We start from the raw sequence: 27068 nt of genomic DNA, 5'->3' as shown, positions 1-27068 counted from the left end.
CCCCCCCGGCATTTCTAAATAGAATCCTTGGCGCTTTGCTGTCACAAAGATATGCTTTGTGTTTTCTTTACAACCTAGCAACCACCAAAGTTGGTTCAGTTCTTTTGGCTGTTCCACCATCCGCCATTTCTGCTACTGGGGATAGTAACTGCAAAGAACCTACATTGATACTCTTTTATAACTGGGGATAGCTACAGATAACTACCGGGGAAAACAAAAGCGCTTTCCCCTTCCTGTTTTTGTTGCACAATGAATGACAAACTTCCTTTGTGTCGTAACTTGAGCATTCATTTTCCCAGGAGGCAGATAGAATTGTATAGTGAAAGTAAGACTTATAGGGAACCAGTCTAAATGATGATGGAGTCATTATTCTAAAGCCATTACATTGTGCAATCAACATTTAGTTCATAATGATAAGTTAAAGCAAAAACGTAATCTACTACTTCTTTAATGCGGCTTTTAGGGTGAGAGTTTAATTAAAGCCACAAATTGGAGTTGACAGGTGAATAAGACAGGGCAAACCATTCCTGGTCTCTGGTGTATTTGATGGGTGACTGCAAGCAAGCATGCAGGTGCTAACAGGTGTGTTTATGAGCACACAGGTGTGTTTATGAGCATGTTCATGCCCCCTTGGTTGGGTAATCAAAAGAAAAAGCTCACCTTGCTTGGCTGAGGTTCAGCCTTTGGTTTGACCATCTGAGTGCCAGGTGGTATCATGCCTTTGGGAGGGTCTTTGACTTCTACCTCCAGACCAGCATCTAAAAGAAAAGAAGGGGGGTTTGGTGATGGTCGTCAGTGCACAGCCTCTATTCACTGTGACAGAAATACTTGAGCAATTACATCGACATACCTATTTCAATGCCATCAATGGTGACATGAATTGTATAGAGTCCGACGGCTCCTGGAGTCCAGTTGGCGCTGTAGGTTCCATCAGTGTTGGCACGAATCAGCATGTTCTCGCTGGGTCTGTGTGGGAAATGATCTATAAGTAGATTGTATCTTACTGGAAAATGTGTTTTTGTTTCTTCAGCACCTTACTTACCTCTTTGGGGTAGGGGAAGCAAAGCGCAGCTCTTCAAATGAGTAGTTTTCATAAGCCTGTAAAAGACAAGAGTACAAAACTTATTAACAGGTCTATGATGTGTATCCCAGGCTCTTGAAACTCTATAAATTATGTTTATATTAAATATTTGGCTGTTATTCAGCCATTTTAATCTTCATGTCTTTATTCAGACAGTTAACACTCCTTTATTTCTTCTCCAATTAAATTTTATCTTATCATAATAATCTTATTTTACATAGTAAGAGTTATGAGCCAATTACAAGAGGCTGACCTTCATCATGGTAATAGCAATGTATCGAGCCTCTTTCACGATCATGGGCTCGTATGTGGCCTCCAGTTTGGGCATCGGCAAACCACCAAAGGTTAGGTCAGGGCCAGAGGACGAAGGTGAGGAGCTTCCAGGTAACCGCTGCAGCCTCTTCACATTGTCAGGCTGCATCGACTTCTTCTGTGAAACAGGTACGGCCTTTACCTCCACCTGGACATGAGAGAGATAAGAAACACAATGATTCTGTCGTTCCATTTATACAAATATAAAATATTTATGTCTTGGAAGCAGAAAAGCCAATCATCCTGACCTTCATGTGAGGAACGTGCACCACATCTCCATACTGGTCTTTGGTCTGTACGACCACAGTGGTCGGCCATCCACAGCGTATGTCATCTTTGTTCAGGATCAGAGATGTCTTCTGGGGGTCTGCGTAGGAGTCTGGCTGCAGCCACCTGGACGGAGGGAAAGGACAGGGTTGTAAATTTGTAATGAGAGAGTCATCAATCAACACTTAAATTACAGAGGGAAAGCTAAAATTTTCAAACAAGTCACATTTCAAAACGTAAAATGCATAGTTCATATTCTGCTCTCGTGAATTAGCTAGACTTGACAAGACAAACCCTTACCTTGCCAGACGTCCTCCGCTTGAGGACTGCACACACGTGATGAAATCCTCAAGGAAAGAGTGCTCATTGGTTTGGAGGTGCAGGGGCAGATTTCCCTCCAGGGCCTCCAGGATGGTGGGGGAGTGAGACAAGGCCAGACCCTTCCCCAGGATCCCTGAGTGGGCCTTGCACACCTGAGTGAGGTCAAAGGAAATAAGAGTCAAGGAGGGAAGACACAAAAAGCCTTCTCACAAGACCACAATAAGTCCAAAAGAATATTTCTGAATTTAAGAGATGACACACCTGAAGAGAGGCTTCCTCAAGAATCTCAAGATCCTCCTCTAATTCATTACCTTGAATTAAAAAATTAGAATAACAAATTAATTATTTACTCGATATGTTATACAATATTAATTTGCAGCCAGCAGTAACACACACAACGTGTATCATCACAGCAAATTCATCTCATCCACTGTTTTCCATACCTATAGGGAGCGCCAGGTCCTTCTTCATCAGAGCTGCAGCACACACACTACCCAGGTAGGCCAACTCTTTCTCCAGCTGGATGATACCCTGAAACGTCCATAATGCTATGCTTATAAAGGTATTGTAAAATTCAACATTTTTTCTACCTGGAACAATGAACAAACTTAACATTTAACAGATGACATAGCTCAGTCATGAGATCTAAGGAATCTCAGACTCATTACAGAGACAGATGGAAGACCAGCCTGCTACACAAATGACAGAGGGATACATGAGTGTCTCTGTACCTCATCGGGGCCAGGGTTGAACTCATATCCCACAGCCACACACTTGAAGCCATAAAAGCAAGCCTTCTCATCTTTAACGTAGTCCGAGGCTGTTTCCAGTGAGAACAGAACTTCGTTTCCTGAAAGTAAAGAGGACAGAAAACTCAAAGATGAAAAGAAACGAATGACAGGTGGGCAGAGTTATGTTGGTAATCACTGGTAAACTAATGGCTGCCTGCTGTGGCAGGTGGCTCAGTGAAGCATCAGTGAGGAGATTAAAGCACATATGAGAACAATTTAGACCAATGAATTATAACTAGGTTGGAAGAATAACTGTTTAGAGGGGTGTTATTGCTCAATCACTACTTGTTTATGCTCCATCATACTGCACATTTCTTCGTGATTATCGTTAGTTCTGTCAATTTATCCATTAATGCATTGACTCAATAAAGAATACGTGTTTGCCTGTTGCTCAGTACAGAATCTGCCTTTTTGCTCACCACAGTAGAGGCAGCTTTTGGAAATTTCTACCCTCAGTTTCCCCATTAAGACACATATGTAGCACATCATACCAGACTGCAGCTTTACAGGCCAGCTTCAGGGCAATAAAGTTGGTTGGGCAATACATGCTAGCTTAGCAAGTTATTATCCTGTCAAGAGTATAATAAAGCTGCATGCTTTTCCAGACCTTTTTAATAAATGTTTGGGATGACTGCTTTCACAGGAGTATCCAAACTTTTTTTTCCCTTTGAAAACTTTTCTGGTGCTGCTTTCAGATGCATTACGCAAGTATTTGACCCTTTGAATCCTCCCTGAGCAAACTGGAGCGATTTCTTTCAAAAACATGAGAAAAAAGGCACTGAGCAACTTGGTAAGAATTGTCCCACAAATTGCAAAAAAAAAAAAAAAATTTTTTTTGAAGATATAGAAAATTATATTAAAAAAAAAACTACAAAAAAAATAGAAAAAGCTAGAAAAAATAGATTTATAAATATTAGAATTATTCCATTTTAAAATTAATTTTTGAGCACTCTTTCAAGGTAATTTCCTTGTTTTTAACTTTTCTTTTTTTTAATCTTACAAATTTTTCTTGTTTTCAATTTTCTCTTTTTACTAATTTGTTGCTAAATTTCTTTTGTTGTTCATTGCTGTCTTCCCATGTTTTTAAAAGAGATCAAGCCAAGGTTTCAAAGGGTTAACAGGTGCCAGATGAATTAATGTGAAACTATTTTTGTTATTAACAAAAATCACATAAGACAAACGCAACTGTTTCATCTTGCAGTAAAAAAGTATTTACTTTTCCATCGCTCCTGAAAGCAGCAGCCCTCACTGTCGAGTTCATGCTTCTTTGCTGTGGCCATGTCTCATACTGAGCCAGAAATGCCTGTTGCTAGGTAACTGTTTGTTTGTTTACTGTCTGTTTATGAAAATTATTTGTTCCATCTGCGTAGTTAATACTTGGTGCATGTCTACAAACTGTTTGACAGTCCTGCCATCGTGAGGCTAATGGAAAAAATGCAAAGTGAACTTGCTTGAGTAAACAAATATTGGGTGGTGAGCTACATATAGTATATTTTGAAACACCAGCCACAGGCCATGATTGGCCATCCAGCCGAACTTCAGGCAAGCCTGAATTTCAAGTCTAACAAACACTTCAAATGAAAATGAATGTCAAATACTGCTACAAGCAGTCTCAGTGCTGATGAAGTTAAATATCAGAAAAGCGCAACATCTTTATCTTATCACTTATTAGCCAGTGATGATGTTAAAAAGCACTTACAGCGAAAAGCAGAAGTTGCCAAGTGTAATTGTCTTCATAAAGGTTGATAACTTGATTTTAAAATAAGGAACGTATCTTTTATTTAATTTGGTAAACTGTTTTTATTCTACCTCACTGCTGTATATTAAATTGAGTCTCTCTGCTTTTGGAACTTTAGGATTTATTGTGATTCTGTTATCGTCAAAACAGCAGTCGTGATGTTCATAAATGTTCAATGCTCTCTTACCTGGCAGCACTAGTACGGTGGTCGGCCAGCCCGTGGAGCCTGAGAACTTCTTGAGCTCCGTCCAGGTGTTGATGGTGTCATGGATCAAAGGTTTGCCCCCCAGGCTGGACAGGTGGAGGGTCCGGCTGGGGATGAGCAGGCGTAGGACGTCCTCTGGCTGCGCAGTGCCGCACTGCTGATCAAACTCAATGGTGGTCCAGCGGACACAGTCTGGAAACGATACCTGAGGCAAGGTGAGACGAGATTAGTTTAGAATTAAATTATATCTGTGTCATTTACTTTTTCTTATTTAGCATGCCATAGGACACCTTACCCTGTACTGTGTGACGCCGGCTTGTTTGTACGGGTGGTCACTCTCAATGACTGCGTAGTGGTTTGAGGTGGTGCAAGCAGACAGGCCCTGCTCAGGCTGGTTGCCAGTCGTGCTGTCTGTTGACTGGTTAGGATTGAAGGTGGGTGGGGCGTACTTTTGGTTGAGGGCAGAGACAGCAGGTAACAGCTCCTGGACAAGTCCAAAGACCTCGACAGCAGCCTGGATGAGGAACAAGAGGTATTTCAACACACAATGCCACATCAGAGACAGACAATTTAGGTTTGCCCTCCTGGTTTGACCTCTTACCTTAGGTACAGATGCAGCGACAGGGCCGATGTAAGCCAGGATAAGGGGCAGGAGCATGGAGAACAGGCTGGAGGAACTTAACAGCTCAGGGATATCATCCACTGGAGATAATAAAGGACATTAAACTGAAGAGAGGCTGAACAGGTACAATCCAAATTCAACACAAATGGCTCTACAGCAATGCTTTTGTAATACATGTTTGTTGTGCTTACCATCGACAGCAAAAGCTCTGTGAAGCAGGTCCTTTGCAGCTCTGACCACGGCGCTGACCACAGACAGAGCTCTGCTACAGTTCTTGTCCTCCTCATTGGCTTTGCTCAGCAGCTGAGACTGGAGATCCCCGTCATACTCACTCCTGGAGCCACGAGAAACATTCAAGTCAGAAAAATCAAAACCCAAATACTTGTGAGATTAAATATGACAAAATGCTGCCTTTGTGTTTACCTGTAGTAGAGAATCTGTGGGATCTGCCCTCTGGTCTGGTTGGTGCCGTTGCTACTCAAGCTGCAGGTGCTGAAGGTGAAGGACACGCCATCAGAGCACTGCACTGTGGTCATACCTCCATCTCCATTGGCTGTCCGGCTGCCATAGTTCCGCAATCGCACAGCGTACTTGACACCCTCCTGCAACATAATAAATCAGTAAGACATGCATTTTATTTATTTTTATCCTTAATATCAACAGTTCACACAGTCATGTTTAGTTAGATACTTTTACACAGTGATTTATCTTTATCTTTATCAGGTTTTTACAATGTAACTATTGAAAACAAACATAGAACATGCAGCATTTTTCACTTAAGACAAATAAATAGAATTGAATTTAAACAAAAGAAAGGAGTTTCGGAGTAATATACAATTTTCACTTCTTCCAAATTTCCTTAAATTTAATCCTGGATCCTCTTTATGAAGGTAATTATTTCCTTTACAAAGATTTCATATCATGTTTCAACGCACATCTTCGCCCATCCAACTCTGTCTCAAATGGACTTGCATACTGTCTCAAATGGATCCCACACACTGCTCTTGCTCAGCATTACAACTTATTTGTTAAACTAACATTTTGGACCAGAGGGACCAAAACACTAGGGGAACTTCACATCTTAGGAATATCATCCACTGGAGATAATAGAAGACATTAGATATTTCAATACCCTTGACGAAGTCTAGAGGGACCGAAATGTTTGTACAACCAATAAATTGTCGTGCTAAGCAAGAGCAGTGTGCAGGGTAAATTATATCATAATATTTCCCTAAAGATGGGGTTTCTGGCACAATCTATTTCTTTGTAATTGCTTTTTAACAGCTACAATCAGTATTTTGTTTTAGTATTTGTAGATGTTAGAAGTAAGAGTTCGTCCCACTTAAATGTAATATTTGTCACACATATAGTTACTTATTCTGTATAAATCTGTTGCCAAAGAAGCATTTACTTTTTGACAGGCCCAAAACAAGTGGTAGTGATTGGCTTACTGGGAGCCACAGTTTCTCCAGTAGCTTTAAGAGCCTGAGTGACAAGTGACTCTTCCAGCCAAACACTCTATAAAGCTGAGCTTGATACTTTCTATTTTACATTTACAACATTCTGTCCAGATATCCTCTGAAATGCAACTGTTATGTTACCTTTCATGTTGGTACTTGCTTTTTCAACCTCCTTAAATTCCCTGTGTGGTCCTGAAATCATTTGAAGCCCTGAATCTGTCCTATAGGCCCTAGAACAACTTTCAATGTTGTTTTCAACCCCTTTAACTCTCTAACATAGAACTATTTTATGTAATGGTGTACCAAAAAAAAAGTCACAATTATTTAACCAGTGTAGTCTTGTTAATGTCTGAAAATCATTCAGTGTCCCCTGATGAAAAAAGGTGCAGTATAAGGAGAAGTCCCCCTTAGCCCATCCCTTATAGCTCGCATCCAATTTGTTTGGAGTAAAATCAAAGTCAGAATCATGAGACTACATGTATCTTAACAAAACCAGCACACAATTACACACAAAAGTTAGAAAACAGTTAGAGCATGTTGCGTCCTAATGTTTGTGTCCCAACAGTGAATCATATGCCTGTATTATATTCTTGAGATTCTATGTACCTTAAGTGGCACGGCCTTGTCCAGGCGAATCTCAGCGATATCACTGGGAGAATCATCAGTGCTGTAGGTGCCCTTCACCAGCTCCAGGGACGTCCACCTGTGAGAATGTGCTGAGTCCCCTGGGTGCTCTGTCTGCGCCTGAAGAGAAAGGGAACAAAAGGTTGCCAAGGTTGAAAACTAGTCAAGCAACACCAGAAACTTTATGAAATATAAGAAAATACAAGCTGAAAATGATTTGTAATCACTTACATCATCAGCCAGCACCTCCAGTTCATACTCATGGATGCCCCCTCCTCCGTAGACACAGACGCCCACCAGCACAACGCCTGGCTTGTCCACTGTCATACAGATGGCGTCAGGAGAGCCGTTGCCCGTGTTCCAACTCCGGCCCTGGCTGGTTTTGGTGAAACGGTTGGGGGATGCTTTCACGGAGTGGAGCGAGTTCAGTCCATCAACCTGACACGCAAGAACACAATGAGAGATGCAGCCAAACATATCAAACTAAGTCCATAACCACATTTGAGGAGTTTTACTGCAAATATGAGCAAGCAATAACATCCTAAATAAAGACCTTTCACAATCATGTATATATACACATTAATACTGCTGTTCAAATAATGGATGTCATCTAAATGTCCTTTATTTAGATACAGAAACAGAGCAGAGAGAAAATGGATGCTCCCTAGAACAGAAATTGTCTGAAATAGACTGAAAAATAAAGTCTAAAATAAAAACACCTCATGTCTGGCGTGTGTACAAACTATTTATATCACCCTGCTGACAACAGAAAGCCAGACACAACAGCAAAGGGACAGATCCAGGTGCTCAAGGGGAGGAAGAGCTGTTTCCCTGACAACAGACTCAACAGAAAAACAGTGGTGTCGGGCGCTGCCGCCAAGTGACAGTTACCATGGCAATGCAAGTTGAGGAGTCCTGACTGCAGCAACAAGGGTATGCGTGTGTGACGATAATTAAATGAGTGTGAGAGAGGGAGGGTGACGGACATCTGTCCCACCCACCTAATGACTCAGCATGCCGTCAAAACAATAAAGAAAATCTAATTTCCTTTTTTTGTGTTTTTGGTTTTTTGGCATCAGAAAAAGCTCCACCTTGTTCCAAGCAAAAGCTGTCACAGTGAAAAATGTGTCTGATAACAACAGAGCTTTACATAAAGTGATATGGCACAAGGAAGGAGGAGGACGGAAGAAGAATGAGGACAGAAAGTAGTCTTGATGTCAGATCTCATCCCTAATGTATAAAGCTACACTGTGATGAATTTAACAAAGTTAGGAGTGGATACAACTGTGATTTGGCTGTTTAAAACACAACAAATGAATGTGTCAAAGGGCTGTGATTACAATGTGAATGGCTGGTACAAAGACAACAAAGGATAACAAAAACGAGACACCACAGATTCTGTTTATGTTCCTGGACAAAAAAGCTCCACAATTCGGCTACGCTGAAAACCTGATGGATGTGGGTCGTTCGTGGAGTGGATGTGCCACAGGAATGTATCTTTTCACTGGCTACACCTGCAGAGCAAGTACACCTTAGTGTTGTGTGAGCCACAGGCAAAACAAAACAGTGAGCTTTAGCTTTGGGATTGTTTCTTCAATTTTTGGACCCAGCACAGCACTGTGAAATATGTGTAATATCAGTACGTTAACATCTACAGACTACAGAATCAGTAACATCTTTTAAATCACTTCTTCACACTTTGCAACTCTGCTCAAAAAAGGCTTATTGTTTCATTGTTTGTATTTATCTTTATTGTTGGGGTTCCTTTTTCTTTATATTTCTTAAAATGGCCTGACTTTATTTGGTTAAATCCTGCGTTATTTTGAATGCGAGTTCAACCATGTAAAGCATTTTGTGACTCTGTTTTGAAAAGGGCTTTATAACAAATTATTTTTATTATTATTGTTATTATTATTACAGTACACTCTGTGAGGAATAAAGTTAATAAGCAACCGCCAGCTGATAGTTGCAAAAAAAATGCCAAGAGGTGATCAAGACCTCAAAGTGGAAGCCCTGTTTGATACAAAGCTGCCAACATACAGTATGGCTAACATACTTATCAAAGATAATTATACATTAAAAGAAAATACTGACTTAAAATGGGAGTTTTTCATCAACTTGTTGGCATTACGGAAATGCAGCTAATGTTTAAATTCATATTCATTCATTTAGGTAGGTAGGTAGGTAGGCCCATTTCCATGTATAAGGGCCACACACACCTCATGTAAAAGGCCAGTCTTCTATCTGTGTTTTCTATTTTTACATTTGTAAAGCGGGTCTCTGTGGCACATATGCAAAACTTATGTGCTGCTCTCACATGTAGCCAGTTTCACTGATTACAGTGGAAGCAGCCCCCCCAATAAGAGCACATCAGGATTAAGGATCTTAAAAAGATTCTAGACTAGGGTATAAATTTGCCAGAGCCAAGCTGTTTGGCCCTACTTACGTATATATGTGTGTGTTTGTGCGGGTGCATGTGAGTATCAGCGTGAGTTAAGTTACCTCGGAGCCCAGGGCAGAGGCAGTGAGCTCAGAGACGATGGAGGCCAGCAGACCACAGGTGTTGGAGACCAAGTGTGGAGAGAACAGCTCCACCTCCTTCCTCAAACTCTTCCTCACTGGCAGCACCACAATCACCAGCATCTTCTCCAGCACCTCCCGGAAACTGGTCATGCCCATCAGGTTCTCCTCCGTCTAAAGGAGGAAAAGTTATTTTGGTATTTGATGAGAACACAATGTTATAAAGACCATATCCTCTCCATCTACCAAACATTTCCTGGGTCACTGACCACAACCATGTCCACCATTTTGAAGTGAGGAAACCTGTTGTACAGTGCATGATGTGCAATGACTCACATGGCTTAGTTTCTCCATGTGGGCCACCAGCAGGGGGAAGCGGTGAGCGAGGGCAGAGTCATTCTCTGTGCTGACTTGTTTGACCAGTGAACGCAGTAGCACTTCCCCGTCATATGCGATGGGCAGGATGGATGTCAGCTTGACTGAGGTGTTGCACAGAGCTGACATTACAGCTGCCAGCAGACGGCTGCTGGATGTGCGAAAGTTGGCCTCGGCAATGTCCTAAAAAAACAGGGAGGACAAGAATGAATCTCTGGTTTTATTATTGCTGATGAGAATAATACTGTAACCACTTAAATCCTATTTAAAACTACAATGACATGGTCTGCCGTCGCTGACCTGGTCAAGGCAGTTGAGCAGGTCACAGAGGCAGGCCCACTGCAGAGCCGGGGTTGGGTAGAACGAGTGAAAGCAGGCAGTGAAGGTGTTGTGGCACTCCTGTAGCACAGCCTCCAGCAGGGTCAGAGGTTGAGACAAGTAGCCCTGAGGGTCGTTGTCCAGCTTAGTCAGGCAGTTGTCCATGCCTTCTGACAGAATCTTCTTCAGCAGGCTGCGTGTCTTTCCCACGCACTCTGCCAGCTTGCTCGACTCCTCCACCACAGCTTTGGTGCTGGCTAGAAATCAAACAAAGAGAAAAAGAGAAAACATTGTGAGAGCTTTTCAGAAGCTACACTCTATATAGAGAGTTCAATGGAAATGTACTTTTTGACATTAAAAATCTTTCTGCAGTTTACTATTTTACATCTGTGAAACCGAAATAAGGTTTTTATATTTTCTGGGTCACACATGTAGAAGTATTGGCAGTCTGGGTATTCCATTCTAAAATTAATAACAATGAATACTGTCGATTGTTTTTCATTCAAAGACATTCATAACTGAACAGGAAAAAGCATTGTCACCAGTAGATTGAAAGCAGCCATTATACTGCTGAGGATAAAGTGCTGTTGAAAGAATATTTCTCCTGCCAAACGACCATTTGTGTATCAATTACTCACCCCGTGTTACACTGAATTAATTAAGACAACTTTTTCTCGAATGCCTCCAACATGAATGAAGAACCCAAAGTGGAGAAAATGCTTAATGAATGGAAGCCTTAGGGGTCCGTGTTTAACTTCCCAAAGAGGCAGCCCATACCAAGGGGGTGAAGTATTTCTTTAAGGTCTCTATGTTCCTACCAGCAATGGGGAAGATCTCACAGATGTAGACCCTGAGCAGGCGGAGACAGCACGTGCCGACAAAGCGCAGCCTCTCCAGGTCCAGCAGGGTGGCCGTGTACTGGAAGCCCTTCAGCCCTCGCAGTTCCTCCACACCCAAAACTAAGGTGGTCCAGCTCCAGTGAAGGACGCTCAGCAGAGACTCAAAACACTCCTACGGAAGGACAGAGGTAGACACAGGTCACACACAGTGTATTAAACAATCACCTGTCAAGACACTCAAGCAGGTAGAAACGGAGACATTACTCACCACTGAGACGGTACGAGCAAATGAGCGTTTGAGGATGTGCACTGGTTCGCTGGTCTGCTGTTTGCCTTTAGATGCATTGCCATCATTTGAAGGGAGCCTGAGGTTAAAATATGAAGACACATTTAGAATCATTTACTTGACAAGCTCATAGCATAGGCATTAGCTGCATATGGCAAAGGATGGCAGCTGCCATGGAAAATAAAAAATAAGAAACTGATTTCATTTGTATTGCCTTAAAAATGATAATTTGTGCTTGACACATTTTCTAGTAAAAATTTGCATGTTATTCAATGAATTTCTTATTTTATGTGTAGTTAAACAAATGGCAAATGATAATTACACCGCCCTCTCTGTCCATGGTGCTAAAATATGTACCAAAATTGACACGATGAAAGGCAGTTTTCACTGCTCTCCTTTTAAGTGGTGCATTACATGTAAACAATAGGCACTGTGAATGTGAGAGAAAGCTGCCTAAATGTCTGTTAAAATAGTTTTCAACAGCAAAGTAGGTCATTGATATCATGTCACATTGTCATACCTTGGTTTTTACTGAAACACCCTGGCCCTGAGACAAAATAAGCTTTAAACACTGTTAAAATTTAAAGAATTTTACTTACCTGTAAAGTAGCTGAGGTATTTGACCCGCGTTAACATCTGTACCATTGTTTGACTTCTTAGAGCTTTTGAACTGGAAGACCACACTAAAGAGAAACAGGAAAAAAGACAAATTTAAGGGCTGTTAACATCAACTCATAAAACATGAAATGTGGCCTAATGATACATATGGAAAATGCCTATTAGTTCATAAGTATTATATATATTGTGAAATCCGTTTTACCCGTCATCAGTAGTAATGGTAGCTTGTCCATGGGAGCCGCAGTCACTGCTGGGTCCAGACACTCGGGCCCACGCCACATACCACCAGCCAAGCTGCAGCAGCACCGGCTCGTCAAACATCATGGCATATTTCTCCCTTAAAAATACAATAAACAACAATTACCGCTTTGTGGTTGTATGCCTCCACAGACCAGTCAAGTTGCATTTACAGTTTATATCCCTGTCTGTGAAAACATGGATGCTTCACACACACATCTCCCCCCAGCAGCACAGAAGATCTATACAATCAACAGTTTCAAGGTGGACACCCAAGATTAGTGTCACCAATTCAGCATCTGACCAAATGTCACCCCTTCTGTTCCTGAGATATGATGTTGAGACATCTTATTCTATCAGACATTTGCGTCAAATTTTGTCATAACTAGCTGAAGAATTCTTGAGTTGTGGAAAAAACGAGGTCACAGTGAACTTGACCTGTGACCTTTGACCACCACAATCTAAACTGTTCGTTCTTGAGTCCAAGTAAACATTTGTGACAATTCCGAGGAAAGTCCCTCAAGGTGTTTCTGAGACATCACGTTCACGAGAATGAGACAGATGCAAGGTCACAGTAACCTTGACCTTTGACCACCAAATTCTAATCACTTTATTTTTGAGATCAAGTAAACATTTGTGACAAATGTCACAAAGTCCCTCAAGGTGTTTTTGAGACATCACGTTCACGAGAATGAGATGGATGCAAGGTCACAGTAACCTTGACATTTGACCACCAAAATTTTATCAGTGAATCGTTGTGTGCAGATGTCGCATTCACAAGAATGCTAACAATGAGAGGGATGGACAGACAGACATATGGACAACCCAAAAACATAATGCCTTCGGCCGAGGCTTTCGCTGGTGTGGAGACATTAAAAAAACAGAGACCAACATAAATAGATATTCAATATCCTTCCTCCTTCTTTACAAGAAATAGTTGTGAGAACAGAAGAGAAACGTAAGGAATCCACAAACTTTACCTGGCAGCGCAGTCATAGGCCAGCACGTCAGTCTCAGCGAGCAGATCACCATCTGTCTCATGGTCACCGCCGTCAGGTCCCAGCTCAAAAAGCTGCACAATGTTAATTTTGTTAATTAATAATCTAATCAATGTTTTTGGCAGTCTTGTGTGTCCTATGACAAATAAAGTGAAATCTAAAATTACAGGTAGGACAAAAAACAGCATGAAATGAACATTATGTACATGGCAAAAAAATACATATATCTAAATGTATTTTTGTTTAGGGTCACAAGCAGGCTTACCTTGATCTTTGCAGTGTACTCCCCTCGTCCCCCGAACAGTCCCAGCCCACCCAGCAGGATGTCTGCATCAGCGCAGAAGCGGATGGCCTCCACAGAGTGGGCTGAGTAGCCCCAACCACCACCGTGACCTACAACAGCACACACGGGATCAATAAGGTTACGCAAGATACACAGAAGTTGTTTATCCACTTTCAGTGGTTCTGGTTGTTTACTAAGGAGGATAATAAACTGATCTGAAGTGTTTCACATATTTAGCAGCTTTGACTTAAAAGGCTAAAGGTTAGTCTAGTTTGATATAATTACAAGATCAAACCCAAATACATAAAAGCATCTCTCAGTGTGTTGTATCATACATCATTTACCACGAATCCTCTTCAAAGAACCCACTTACTCTCAAAGCGGTTCACCACACTGTAGTCCTCCTTGGAGTAGACCTTCATCACTGCCTGGGTTTCTTCCTCTGCGCTGGCTACACCCATCTTCAGCTCTTGCATGGCTGCCAGTGTATCCAAGCAACCTAAGTGGACAACCAAGTGTACTTCCTCTTAGCATTGAATGATGACAAACATAAATTAATAACCTACGCATTCCTGCAAACACTTAATCATATATTGGCTATGATCTAAGAGCAAATTTGTCTCTAAAATCAATTTCCCCACGATCTGAAAGAGAAACTGATGGGAGAACAGAAAGTGCATCACTCATCAATGAAAGGCCCATTACATGAAAAATATGGCAGCTACACTGACTACACAATAGCCTGATCAGAGGTGTGGGGATTTAGACACTGGTTACATCTGCTTTGAAGAAACAGATGTCCAAACTGTCCATCATCATTTGTGTCATCGCATTCACGTACATATTCATAAGACAATACTACATTCATAAAAGATTCATGGAACCAAAAGCACTTTGCTGAATGGTTAGAGCAGAGGATTACCGAGGATGTGTAGGGCTCCGTGAGAGCGAGTAGTGGTGGCATGTGATCCTGAGGGCAACGCAAGCTCTGGACTAAGGATGCTACAGCGAGCCTGTAAATCTGTAGCTGAGGGCATCCTGGCATCAGCTATCACTGCGTTGTAGCACAGCATCTCTTTGGCAGCTGGCAGGAACCTGAAAGCACGAAGAAGAAGGAGTTAAAAATAGAAAAGGACAAGTTATCTTACAGGTGATTTACTGAATCTTAAAACGTTGGATAAATAGCACACAATATGCATTTCTGCTCTGCATAGTCCTTGTGCTGACCTCCATATGACATCATACACAGGGTCCAGACACAGGCCAAATCCCTGAAGGTCCTCCTGCTCAGAGTCGTTGAAGGTCCTGCAGCTCCCGTCCATTTTGTTGATAAGCAAGCATTTAAATGGAGGCGGCTCGGACACAGAGGAGGGCACAAGGCCAATAATGTGTTTGCTGGCAAAGATCTCTGAAGTGGCTAGGACATGGGAGTTGATAAGAGCCTCATCGATCCGCAGGAACGTCTGGTCACCGCTGGCGCCGATCCAGGTGGCCTTCCGTCCGTATTTGGCACCAATGTTGGGCATGGGAGATGGCTTGGCATTCCAGTAGGGCATGTCCAGGATGGGCCGACCCAGCTGTCCTTTCTGAAAAACAATAAGATACATATTCACTCAATTTGTGGTCAACTATATGTATAAAGCAACAAACAATTTTTAAAAATGAGTTTAGTTCAGAAATGCAGTTTAGTGTTTTTCTTACCGAGAAGCTGCCAAACGTAAACACCTGCCCATCCATGAGGAGAACGGCCGTGTGGTTACTGCCCGCCGTCACCTGCACACTGGGACCTGGAAGGGCCTGCACCAGAGTTGGAGAACCCCTGGCAGGTAGAAGCATTGTTTTAAGTGTGTGTCCACGTGAGTGCAGTTTTGTTTATTCAAAATACCTCAAAATGGCAAAGCAAGAATCTGGACTTACATTTATTAATCCCTTATAGAACAAATGGGCTGAATCAGCAAAAGTAGGCCTATGAAGGCCCAGACACACAAAACCGACATCAAAGATTTAAAGGCGACTAAGGCTGTTGCGTCGCCTTGAGTCGCCTGTGTCATCCAATAGCCAGCTAGAGCATATGTTCTAGGTGGCTACAAGTAAAGAACTCTCCAAATATTACTCTTGATTCTAGCTTGTTTGCTTTCTTTGCTTCTGTTTCTCTTCTTGTGCACTGAGCTGAACAGCCAACCAGAGTAATTTCACTCTAGTGCCAATGATGCAGGACACATCACGAAAACTAGGGCAACACACGCTCACCCAAGGCCACTCGCCGACAGCCGACTGTCGGCTTGGTATGTCAGGGCCCTAATACCCACGACAAGAAGCTAGCTATCCTTAACATACATCTAACAACAAAAAACTTTGTGCTAAAATTATAGGTCATGTAGTATTTCCTGTAGTTTCCATTCTGTTATCGCTTAATTAAATGGCAATAAAGCACTGTATGGTTTTTTTCCGATGAACTATGTTTATATATTAGGAACAATTTCATTCATTTGAACATGACTCCCATTAAATTTAAAACACGAAGGCAACAGAAGCAGTACCTGGAGTTGACATCTCCATGTCCAAGCTGCCCATGTTGGCCATAACCAAACGTGTAGACATCTCCATTCTCCATCAGCACCACTGTAAAGCAACATAATCATGACTGTTTGTTACTGACATTCTTTCTTTCAAGGTCAGCCAAACTTCTTAAGAGGTTTTAAACATATTCTTAAAATAATACGCAGACAAATCTACCTCAGTGCCTGACCAGAGGCAGCCATGAGGGAAATCAACCTACCTGAGTGGTGGAAACCGCAGCTGACCTGCACAGCTCGCAGCTCGCAGTCGAATCTCACAGCCCCTGGGGGATAGGTGGTGATTTTGCTGGCATCCTTCTCTCCGCGCTCACTGCTACCATCTACAAGACAAACACTCCAAGTCAGCACATTTGAGTAGAGAATCGGGGGAAGAGTGAGGTTTAGTAGTGACTTCAGACCACAGAGGTGGATGTCTCTGCGCAGTCCTGGAAAACAGAGCTGTAGGGAAAAGAGGATTCAAAAAGAAAAAGAGGGAGAAAAGGGAGAAGCATGCCGAAAAAGAAAGGAGAGAACAACACCTCTATTACAGAGAGGCTTTTGGTAACCAGTCCCATTACAGATTGTTTTGCAAATAATTTGATTTTCTTCTCAACATCTGTTGTGCTTAATGAGAAGGAGGGAATCTGGTTTACCCTGAGCCCTGTGCGAGAGGTACCAGTTGTGGTGTGTGAGGGGAAAAAGTTGAATAGAGACCCATGCATTACTGTAAAAACAATAACAGTCAATAACCATTTTGGACCACGAACCAGCTCATTGTGGTTTGGCTCATGGCCCAAATGTATAAGGTAGGGTTGAAAGTTTAGCTCATGGTGACAGCCATCAATGTAAGTTAAAAAACAGAAGTGCTCTTAATGACATCTAAAGTACCATTAAAGCTTACAGGAGGTCACAAACAGAAACACCAGTATTGTTGGTGAGGGGGTTTGGAGCACCGGTTCCTCTTCACGAGTTAAAACCATGAAACAGGATGCTCAGGGGTGTTACGCCAAATAACCTACGGCTGCCTGACAACTGTGCAACCACAATGAATGGTTCCACAAAAGGAAAAGTTATTCAGCAAAGTAGAACAGCCTCAATTTCTAAACTGAGATTCAGGATGAAACTACTGCTGCTGTGAAACAGAATTCACTGTGGCATAATTGTTTCCACATGTACCAGCAGGACAATAAAACAAGCCATTAATCCTCAACAATTAGTTTCCATTGGGAAGGTTTTCAAATTGTGCATTAAATTAATGCTTTACATCAACACAGGCACAGTGCTAGGCACCCAAAATCAAGCCTAGCTACTGTCATCCACTAGCAGTTTCAGACCTGCAGTTCCACTCCAACCTGCCCCACCTATTGGCAAGAAAAGCAACATCAGCAGCTCAGATAGGCAGATGTAGACCTGTTGATGTACACAGTCCAAAGACAGAGATACCTGCTAGTGTAGGGATACAGTGGACTTTTTAAATATTTTCCATTTCTGTCAACTAAAGTAAATTTTGTTTTGAGCACTAAGGGAGTTCAGGAGGCTCTAATGCTGCATCTCCACTGCATGGCGGGCACGGCTCTGCTCAACCTGACTCGATCTTTTTTTGTTTTCCACTGGCAAAAGTTGTGGATAGAACTTGGTGAATTTATTTGGTACTACCTCATTCGAGGTCCCAGGCGAGGTGAGCAATTACTAGATGGTGGATTAAAGCACTTCAGACCACTGAGCGATCAGACGGAAAAGTCACTTGTACCAACACGGGATATCCTGCACAAGCCCGCCATTTTGAAACAGCCAAGCTATAGTCACAACCCCAAGATTTTGAAAACTGGCAGCCTGCAAACCGAAGCCATACAATTGATGGAGTGCAGACATTCCTCTCTTTGGTTGCCAATGAAAGGATTCAGCAAGCGCCACACTGATGTCACCCAGTCTCACATGGCGCCACTATAGCAATTGTCTGAGAATATCACCCACACTGACGGGGTAAAATTCGCAGTGGGAGCAAAATAGAGAAAAGGACCTGGGACCAAAAGTGAGTCGAATCTCTGAATTCCATGCAGAGTTTGCAGGACGTTCAGGGTGACGGTTGATTTATTATAATACGTGTACATCACTAAGTTAGCCCTCTGGTCTAATGTGAGCTAACTATGCTAACAGCAGATTGGAAATGTGCAACAACCTTTTTTGCCAAACACTAGATATCAAACAAAAGCCAGAAACTGTACTGTGTTAGGTAGCTGTGAGCTGTTAATTCACCACTTTAAGCAGAACGTAACGTAACGTTATCTGTGAGCCTGACCACAAAGCCTCTTTTCCCACCAGTCTGTGTCCACAGCTGCCTTTACTAGAGAGCAGTGTAAACACAAGGAGTGTTCACTCTGTAGCTAAATCTGGGGTCTGAAACATCCCCAAAAACACTGCTTGACTATAAGAATCTCAGTGGACTGAGTGATCTCCAATTGATGATTCAAATCTTTGACTTTCAGGGGGCAGCCCTGAGTTGAGTCATGCCGTACCATGCAGTGGAAATGCTGCATTAGTGTCCTCGTGTGTCCTCTGTCCTCCTTATGGTTACATTAGAAAGATGGTTAGTCACAACCAGATTTTGTTTTCCCAAAGAAAAAACCCTAGGAGGCTGAGATTCAGAGGACAAAAAACAAAGCAAGTAAGCTGCAGATATAGGCTGACTGTAGTCCGTAGTTGCAGCTTAAGTATAAATGTGGGTCTTAGTGGAATTATTCACATCTAAGTTGCTCATTGGTTGAATAGTTAGCTTCAGAAAAGAAACTCCAGACAATGAGCACATACACTCACTAGTCTGATGGATGTTAAGTGATTTCTTAGCCATTTCCATGAGATGTTTCACATCTAAAAGCACGCATATTTTTAAAATAACAACCCTGCCTCCTTCCTTCGGTGTCATATTTATCAGCTTATTATTCATCAAAGCTCGCTCTCCCTAGTGCTGGCTGTTTCGTCTGCTTGTAATGTGTAATGCTTCATGTGTACCCATGAAGTGACAAATCGGCTGCTACGGGAGTGATGGTAAATCCAGTTAGGCAAGGACATTGATTTCTATTTAGGTCAAACAACAGCAGTGAGCAGAGCAGGCATCCTACTCTGAGGATTAGAACTGTTAAACCAGAAAATGAATTAGCCTAACAGACCAAATCTTTATTGTACCTTAGCCCTTTCCTACGTTGAGGTAGCATAAACTTAATTAAATGCTAAAGGGAACCAGCCTGTTGAGGTGGGTCCTCAGTGGCTTCACAGTCATTTCTCCACAGAGTCAGTCTTGCCAACAGGCTACATTGCTTGTTACCATGAGACCTGGTGAAGACATAAGAGTCCTGCCGTCAGAGAGTGAGAGAGGAGGTGGGCGGGACAGCCAGATTGGGAGATGAGTCAAAGGGGTGTCTCTGCACCCGTTGAGTTAGTGAAGACCGTAGTACCTTTGTGCTTGTCCCGTTTATGCCTTAGTGCCTGAAGGGGTCTTATTCTGGCTAGGGCCTGCTCACGCTGGTTCATAAAAATGGGACCAGGAAAAACAAGGGGGCCTGGGGGAGAAAGAAACTTTCACATGCATGCACAATGCTCACAAATGGGAAAGAACACATGATAATACTTGACCACAACAATACACGCACACTGAAAAAATTATAAAGACACAAGCAAGGGGGAAGTCATCAAGGCACGACACCCAAGCTCACAAAGCACCTGAAAGTTACTCACAGCGAAAAAGGGATGGACTGTTTGTCGCTCCACCGTATTCATTAAATGAATACGGTGAAGCTACAAAGAGTGCAGAGGCTACAGACTGAGCGGAGGTTAATGATTAACCTCTCTGTTTCAGAAATCTTAAATTCATAAAGCCAAAAACCCCACACATCCCTACCCTAAACACCCCCCCACCTCTGTTCAGCCTAGATCCATACCTCTGCCCTCCTCCAGCCTGTGCCGACGGTTGATCCTCTGTCTTTTCTCCTCCTGGCGAATCTGAATGTGCTCCTCGATGTTTACTCCTGGAGGGGGAGGGACAGGCACAGCTGAAAACAAAAAAGGCCCCAGGTACAGGCAGCCAAGACAGGATGCAGGAGGAGGAGAAGGAGGAAGGAAGACGGAGCAGAGCAGAACAAAACAAGACACACATCAATGAATGATGGAGAGACGTGATGGCGAAGCAATGACACTGCACAACACATGAATCAAACAAAAAGGATGAGCGACGACAAGTGTGCGAAATACTGCGTCCAAGCGAATGCAGCAGACAGTGCGATGTGTGCGGCACAAACAGCACGCTGGCACAGCTCAGAAGGATTTATAGCTTGCACACAACCCTGCTCAAGACAGTAACTCATTCTGAACAATTATGGAGGACGTAACAAACCACTGATCATTGGAATATCACATCACATGTCTATGTGTATGACATTTTATGATATGATTTATCAGACTTTGTGCTTTTCAGTTAAATGTAAACAATGTGAATGGTGATAGAGGTGAAATGTATATTATATGAAAGAGTATAACAGGGGGAACATGAAGTCATATATCAGTTGGCATACCTAGCAGCAGGTCCAGTGGAATCATCTCCTTCACTGCATCAAAGATGCCTCTCTGTCTGGCCTCTTGACCATCCAGCTCTCTGGCACAGGCCTTGCAGCAGCCACATGCGGAGCAGCCAGACTCTCCAGACCCACAGCCACAGATACTGGTAGGCGGACAACACACAAACACAAAGAGAAAAAATATACTTACATTATAATAAACTGTTTAGCCAACAGCTTTTACTGTAGTTATTAGGGTTGGATACCGAACTCGGTACTTTAACAAGAGTTGTGAAGTGCCCCGAAGCCTGGAGGTCAGCCACGGAGGTCTGAGGCGAGCAGCAGGGCTCTGCAAAGCCGCCGGATTCAACTTAAGACAGGAGGAGGAAGCACCCCAAAGCCAGCCACTGAACTCTGCTGACACTCCATTGGCTTCCCAGCAACCAAAATTATCCCTGAAGCGTAATAGTTTGGGCATCTCGACTATCTACTTTTTACTTTTCTATATTATTCAAGTAATAGCCTAGTATCAATGTTCGACATGCAGCCACACACACACACACACACACACACACACACACACACACACACACACACACACAAGCAGACAGGTGTGATTAGAAGAAAGCAGAGGAGCAGAACTGCGTTTTAGTCTACTATATCACCCCTGCCACTCGTTCAAAGATTAAATTTTGTTATTACAGAGAAAGTTAACAACTGAAAAGAGGTACCAGATTCCAGGTATCGGAACCAGTATATGATCTTCCTGGTATCTGTTCAAATACGAATGGTACCCAACCCTGGCAATGACCACCTTCACCCCTTCCAGTTTTTGCATCTTCTTACCCTCCTGGTACTCTGTCCGGCCGTCCACTGCTGACACAGCTGGCACCGTAGCCGGTGCAGTCCCCACACACCGTGCACACCATGCACTGGTCCAGCTTCCACTTGTGCATGCCTGGCTGGCACATCATGCTCTTCTCTTCTTTCTCTTCCAGCTCGTCCTCCAGATCTTCATCCATGGCTGTGGCCATGCTCTCTACACCAAACGCTACGATAAACACACACACAGGCAAGAGCAATCAGATTGAGTGGAGTACAAAGACAATGTGCATATATGCAGATACAGTTTGTTGTTATGTGCATTTGTTTGTCTGTGTTTGTCCATCTGCTCACCTTTCCCTGCCTGACTCATAGCTCCAGTGTCTCTGCCACACTGGCCCTTATTGTTCACCCCAAATGTCCAAACTTCACCACTCTTGGTCAGAACACATGTATGGGCCTTACCCATGGCAACCTGAGTTACACAGTGACCTTTCAGGTCTGTCACTTGGCCTGTGGACAACAAAGTAGTGATGATGATCCAAGTCTTTATCAAAGCAATGTAGGCAAAGATGAGAAACTCCTGAAATATCTCAGACATTCCCTGAAGTTGAGAATTTGACATAGCTTGCATGAGTCAACTCACAAGTGCTGTCACTGTAAATAGCATCTTTGCCGAACATGTAGAGCTCTCCATCCTTGGTGACAATGCTGCTGCTGCCATTGTTACACGCTGTATACACTGCCGTCTTGGTCTCTAATTTGATCATCTTCTTCGGCTTGTACGGCTTGGGCTGTCTGCGACTTTTAGCTGCAAAGAAAAACACCAGAGATCACCTTCAGAATTCAACTAAGATGGCTTTAATTTTGCGTTTAATGAAAGGTTGAACAGAATGAATTGTTGAATCTTTGCTGATGGTTTAAAGTTGTACTTACTGGACTCTCCATCCTCTCCCTTGCTGGCAGAGCCTGTAAAGAACACACTTCCGTCTTCGGCCACAAGCAGCGCATGAGAGCCATCGTGTCCCACTGAGAACTGAATGATCTTGGGAGACTTTGTAACAGGCAGTTCCACCCATTTCCCTGCTGACGGGCCACCCTGCTTTATACCCAGGCTCTGGTACTTTCCTGTGTAGTAAATCTGTGAGGTAAAAATGAAGACAGAGGATCAAACGCATGGCAAAAATTTGAAAGACAATTAGGAATGAGGACCTGTTTTCTTTAAGTGGTCGTTTTTTGGGAGTAGGGGATCCACAGTATGTACATTTCGTTGAACTAAGCTGTGGCAAAAGTTTAGCCAGGGTTAATTTTTTTTGGCAGACGGCTCAGAATCTTTTGCTTGAGGCCAGTGTGATAGACAACATGCCTGCTGCATCAACACAATGTTCCTTAGTGAAATTAATGAGGACACTCTGTTTTTATTTTAGGTCTGAGCATGGCCTGAGCCTTTGTGCATAGTGTTTTAACAATTCAACAGGGTTGGGGGAGAAACAGAAAACAAGGCAGGGCGTTACGTTTTTAAAATACAAAACATGAATACCTGTATTCCATTATAGTTACACTTTAAATTGATGGTATTCAGAATACAGTTACCGTCTTTAAAAATAGATTACTTGGACGGCTGTGGCTCAGAGATAGAGACAGTCATCCACTAATCAGAACATCAGCAGTTCGACCTCTGGCTCCTCCAGCCCACATGTCGAAGAATCTTTGGGCAAGACGCTGAACCCCAAAGTGCTCACGATGGCTTTTCTATCAGTGTGTGAGAGCTTGTGAAAGGTTACCGAGTAGCAGGTGGCACCAAGTATCGTAGCCTCGGCCACCAGTGTGTGAATGTGTGTGTGAATGGGTGAATGTGACATGTAGTATAAAAGCACTTTGAGTGGTTCAAAAACTAGAAAAGCATTATACAAGGGCAGTCCATTTCCCATTTTATAAGGGATTACTTTATTTATTTTTCTTTTATTTGCTCTAAAGCCTGTCCTCAATGAATGCAATGGGAGCAAACATCAGTTTGATTGTATTGCTTTCTATTGTAATATCCTAATTGGCTGCTTTAAAAGCACCGCAATGGACGAAGAATGGCTGATTTGTGATGTTGAAATGAGGCACTACATACACAACATCTCCTCATTTCACTACAAAAGCTTAAATCAGGTGGCAGCTGGCTGGAGGGAGATCGCCAGGGAGCTGAAAAATCCTGGAAAATGACCGTCGCTAATAACAACCTACTTGTTGCTGGCTATACTGGATGCCTCTTCCAGTAAATATCACAATATGAACCATGTTGTAATAACAATACTTAAAACAACACTTAAAAAATATTGATATTTTTGTTGCCACTCAGAATATGTTACTCACTTTGAGTAATCTAATGCTATTTGTTATAAATTATAGGTCAGGTATTCAGTAATCTGTAGTGGAATCCATTTTTAAAGTAACCTTTGATACACAGTTCAAACAGCAGGGGTAAATTGTGACGACACACGTACAAAGGCTGCTGCTGGAGGAGATGTTTTATAACTCAAATCATCTGAGGTTGACTTTGCAAATTACATAACCACAACACAGTGGCTTGTAGACCATAAACACTGAGCCTTGGACTCCTTTCTTTGTATCACGTGTCTGGCATAATGACCAGCCCGAGTGATGAGTGAACTTTGTCCCAAGATACAGGTCAGCTGCTCCTATTTTTACCCATCCAGTCGGTCTGGGTTAGGGTAATCTGCAGATAAAGTGTGCTGTGAGATTAGGGCTTCTACACAGACACAGAAATGTGCAACAGGCAACTGCCCCGGAGTGCTATCTACAAGAGAGGCAAGCTGTACCACACCTACAGCACTGATACACAAAACCACACCCTCCACACAGCCCAACCAACTACATAGTTAGCATTCTCTTCTTACTGATACAGAGAGCATAAAAAATGTGACACATCTTCTTCAACAAAGCAAGGCCTCCCTACAGTGATTGGACCTACTTTGCCTGATTACAGAGCTTGCAGTCTAACGCTGAGTCAAACGGTATGCTGGGTCGATTCCTCTGCGCACAGACACAAACATTATATCCATACTGTTTACTCTATCTTCATTAAAACGTGTTAAAGGGACAGTTCACCTCCAAATCAAAAATACATTTTTACTCTTACCTGTAGCGCTATTTATCAGTCTAATTGTTTTGAGTTGCCGAGAGTTGTAAATGTCTGCCTTCTCTCTGACATAATGGAACAAGACGGCACTCGGCGTGTGGTGCTCAAAGTGCCAAAAAAATACACTTGACACTCGACAGCAATGTCTCTTTCCAGAAATCATGACCTGGTTATTCAAGATAATCCACAGACCTTGCTGAGAGCAGTTTCATGTAGGAACTATTTTTTCTCTGCTAGACTATACCCGCCAACTGTATCACCACAAGCCGAGTGCCATCTAGTTCCATTATATTCAAGAGAAGGCAGACATCTCTACAGCTGATATCTCCAACACTCTGCAACTCACACCAAAACAATCTAAGCTAATAAACAGTACTACAAGTAAGAGGAAAAATACGTATTTTTAATTTTGGGGTGAACTGTCCCTTTAATTCTTGTTATTCCATGTTTGTGTTTCTACTTTTGCACAAGTTCATAAACACAGAAAGCTTTACTTGTAGTCGGCCTTGGTGTTTTTTTCCTGAAAGTGGACATGAGGTCAGAGCTACTGCTTAGCTGGGTGAAATACTTTAATCACTTCCAGTTATTTAAGCAGAGATGTCACTATACAAGCTCATATAACTCATATAACCGCTGACAAAAGTTGGGTCCAGAGCACAATCAACAGTGTAAACACCATAAGACATCCAAAAAAACTATATAGCTCCCTCATTCTGTATTATTTACAGGCAATTTAGCTTCAACGGCCACCAAATATTTCCACAACAAGAAGACGTGTCTTATTGTTATGCCTTAGTACAGCCTGATCCTAGGAAACTCTGACTATAGCTAACTACACACAGATGTTATGAACAAAAGGAAGGTAATTTTCTATGATGGGCTTCATGTGGCCAGTGTGACAAAGACGGAACAAAACGCATGCAGGAAAACAATTAATTTAGAGGCTTTTTCCCCAGGTTCGACCTCTAAAGTGTTTGGCCTGTCATTAGCGAGACAAAAGCTGTTAACGCTCAGCGGTTGAACCGGTTCCAACTTTCATTTTTGTTAAACATTTTAGGCACAGCACACCAGAGAAGATTTTTCACTCTCACCTTTCCGGAGGCAGTTTTCATCAAAGCAAACTCCCTGCCTGCTCCCAGCAACGCTGCCTCTTCATCAAAGCCGGTGCCTGTGAGAACAACATACTATTTAGAGCCAAATACACAACAAGACAAGGCTGGAAAGTGTGCTTTTTTAATTTCCTTTGTGTTTGACACATTCACAACCTTGTAGACGTACGTACAGCATGAAATGCCTGTAGCAGATGTACGTATATACATGACAAATCACTACCCTCAGCCTCACACACATATATTTTGTTTCACTCACTGATGATGTGTAGATCCTTCTCGAGGTCGAACAGAGAGATGCCGCAGGCGTGCAGACATTTCCTTGCCAGCTTCAGCTGCAGTTCCTGCTGCAGGGCCGGGTCTGAGCTCATCGTATAGATCCGCACCACAAAACCATCCTGCAGGAGTCAGGGCCGACAGGAGGAAACGCTGGTTAGTGTCATGAATCGACATTGCTACAGTGTGGCACTTAAGAGTCTTTCTAACCATTTTAGGACACAGGAAGTCCCTGATTTCATGAAAAGATATTGGTACAACAAAACCTGACTGAGTGTGACAGTCATAACAAATCAAAGAGGAGAGAGAAGATATATTTCCGTCACAGTATGCACACTAGATATGAATATTTAGAGTACATACATGAGGGCAACAAAAAAGCAAAATCACAATAACATGTAGGGCTGTTGCAATAACCACAGTATTCCAATACTGCGCTACTGACTAGCAAACTGCAGGGGATGCAAGCAGCTGTCACTACAGCTATATTACACATTGCTACAAACACCAGCAGCGTGACGAGGCGCTGAGTGTCTCTTCTGCACTTAAAGCTGCATGTTTGGGGGTTTTTTGCCCACAGGAAGTTGAAAAATATTCAAATATGGGTGAAAACAAATTTGTCACTGTCACTTTTTAATCAGCTGTCCAATCACAGTGGAGGAGGGGCGGAACAAATACCTCAAAGACCAACTGTCACATCACTGAACATCAAC

The 27068-nt window shown here is 42.6% G+C and overlaps 1 protein-coding gene across 13 annotated transcripts in view; it reads right to left on the bottom strand.

The window, feature by feature from the left end:
• Positions 1-27068, bottom strand: part of mycbp2 (MYC binding protein 2) — an 83122-nt gene that overhangs the window by 31619 nt on the left and 24435 nt on the right. For 9 of the 13 annotated variants that reach the window (XM_050049103.1, XM_050049107.1, XM_050049109.1 and 6 more), the window contains exons 10-49: positions 26339-26477; positions 26062-26138; positions 22759-22963; positions 22469-22633; positions 22177-22335; positions 21847-22051; positions 21019-21164; positions 20389-20499; positions 19906-20010; positions 16675-16794; positions 16436-16517; positions 15597-15714; positions 15123-15481; positions 14818-14990; positions 14269-14394; positions 13878-14005; positions 13595-13686; positions 12580-12714; positions 12359-12442; positions 11742-11838; positions 11453-11645; positions 10617-10891; positions 10278-10499; positions 9924-10115; positions 7653-7859; positions 7404-7541; positions 5761-5939; positions 5529-5671; positions 5317-5417; positions 5011-5229; positions 4698-4920; positions 2713-2831; positions 2425-2512; positions 2243-2292; positions 1961-2133; positions 1642-1786; positions 1335-1541; positions 1043-1098; positions 851-966; positions 661-758 (exon numbers count right to left, since the gene is read on the bottom strand). In XM_050049103.1, the coding sequence (XP_049905060.1) occupies positions 661-758; positions 851-966; positions 1043-1098; positions 1335-1541; positions 1642-1786; positions 1961-2133; positions 2243-2292; positions 2425-2512; positions 2713-2831; positions 4698-4920; positions 5011-5229; positions 5317-5417; positions 5529-5671; positions 5761-5939; positions 7404-7541; positions 7653-7859; positions 9924-10115; positions 10278-10499; positions 10617-10891; positions 11453-11645; positions 11742-11838; positions 12359-12442; positions 12580-12714; positions 13595-13686; positions 13878-14005; positions 14269-14394; positions 14818-14990; positions 15123-15481; positions 15597-15714; positions 16436-16517; positions 16675-16794; positions 19906-20010; positions 20389-20499; positions 21019-21164; positions 21847-22051; positions 22177-22335; positions 22469-22633; positions 22759-22963; positions 26062-26138; positions 26339-26477 (5970 nt within the window). The remainder of the gene's footprint in view (positions 1-660; positions 759-850; positions 967-1042; positions 1099-1334; positions 1542-1641; positions 1787-1960; positions 2134-2242; positions 2293-2424; positions 2513-2712; positions 2832-4697; positions 4921-5010; positions 5230-5316; positions 5418-5528; positions 5672-5760; positions 5940-7403; positions 7542-7652; positions 7860-9923; positions 10116-10277; positions 10500-10616; positions 10892-11452; positions 11646-11741; positions 11839-12358; positions 12443-12579; positions 12715-13594; positions 13687-13877; positions 14006-14268; positions 14395-14817; positions 14991-15122; positions 15482-15596; positions 15715-16435; positions 16518-16674; positions 16795-19905; positions 20011-20388; positions 20500-21018; positions 21165-21846; positions 22052-22176; positions 22336-22468; positions 22634-22758; positions 22964-26061; positions 26139-26338; positions 26478-27068) is intronic. The other 4 variants (XM_050049104.1, XM_050049115.1, XM_050049105.1 and 1 more) reach the window with 3 other exon arrangements.

Source organism: Epinephelus moara, chromosome 7, assembly GCF_006386435.1.
Source record: "Epinephelus moara isolate mb chromosome 7, YSFRI_EMoa_1.0, whole genome shotgun sequence".
Taxonomy (NCBI): Eukaryota; Metazoa; Chordata; class Actinopteri; order Perciformes; family Serranidae; genus Epinephelus; species Epinephelus moara.
The sequence above is the reverse complement of the archived record's forward strand: the minus strand, read 5'-3'. Positions and strand labels throughout refer to the sequence as shown.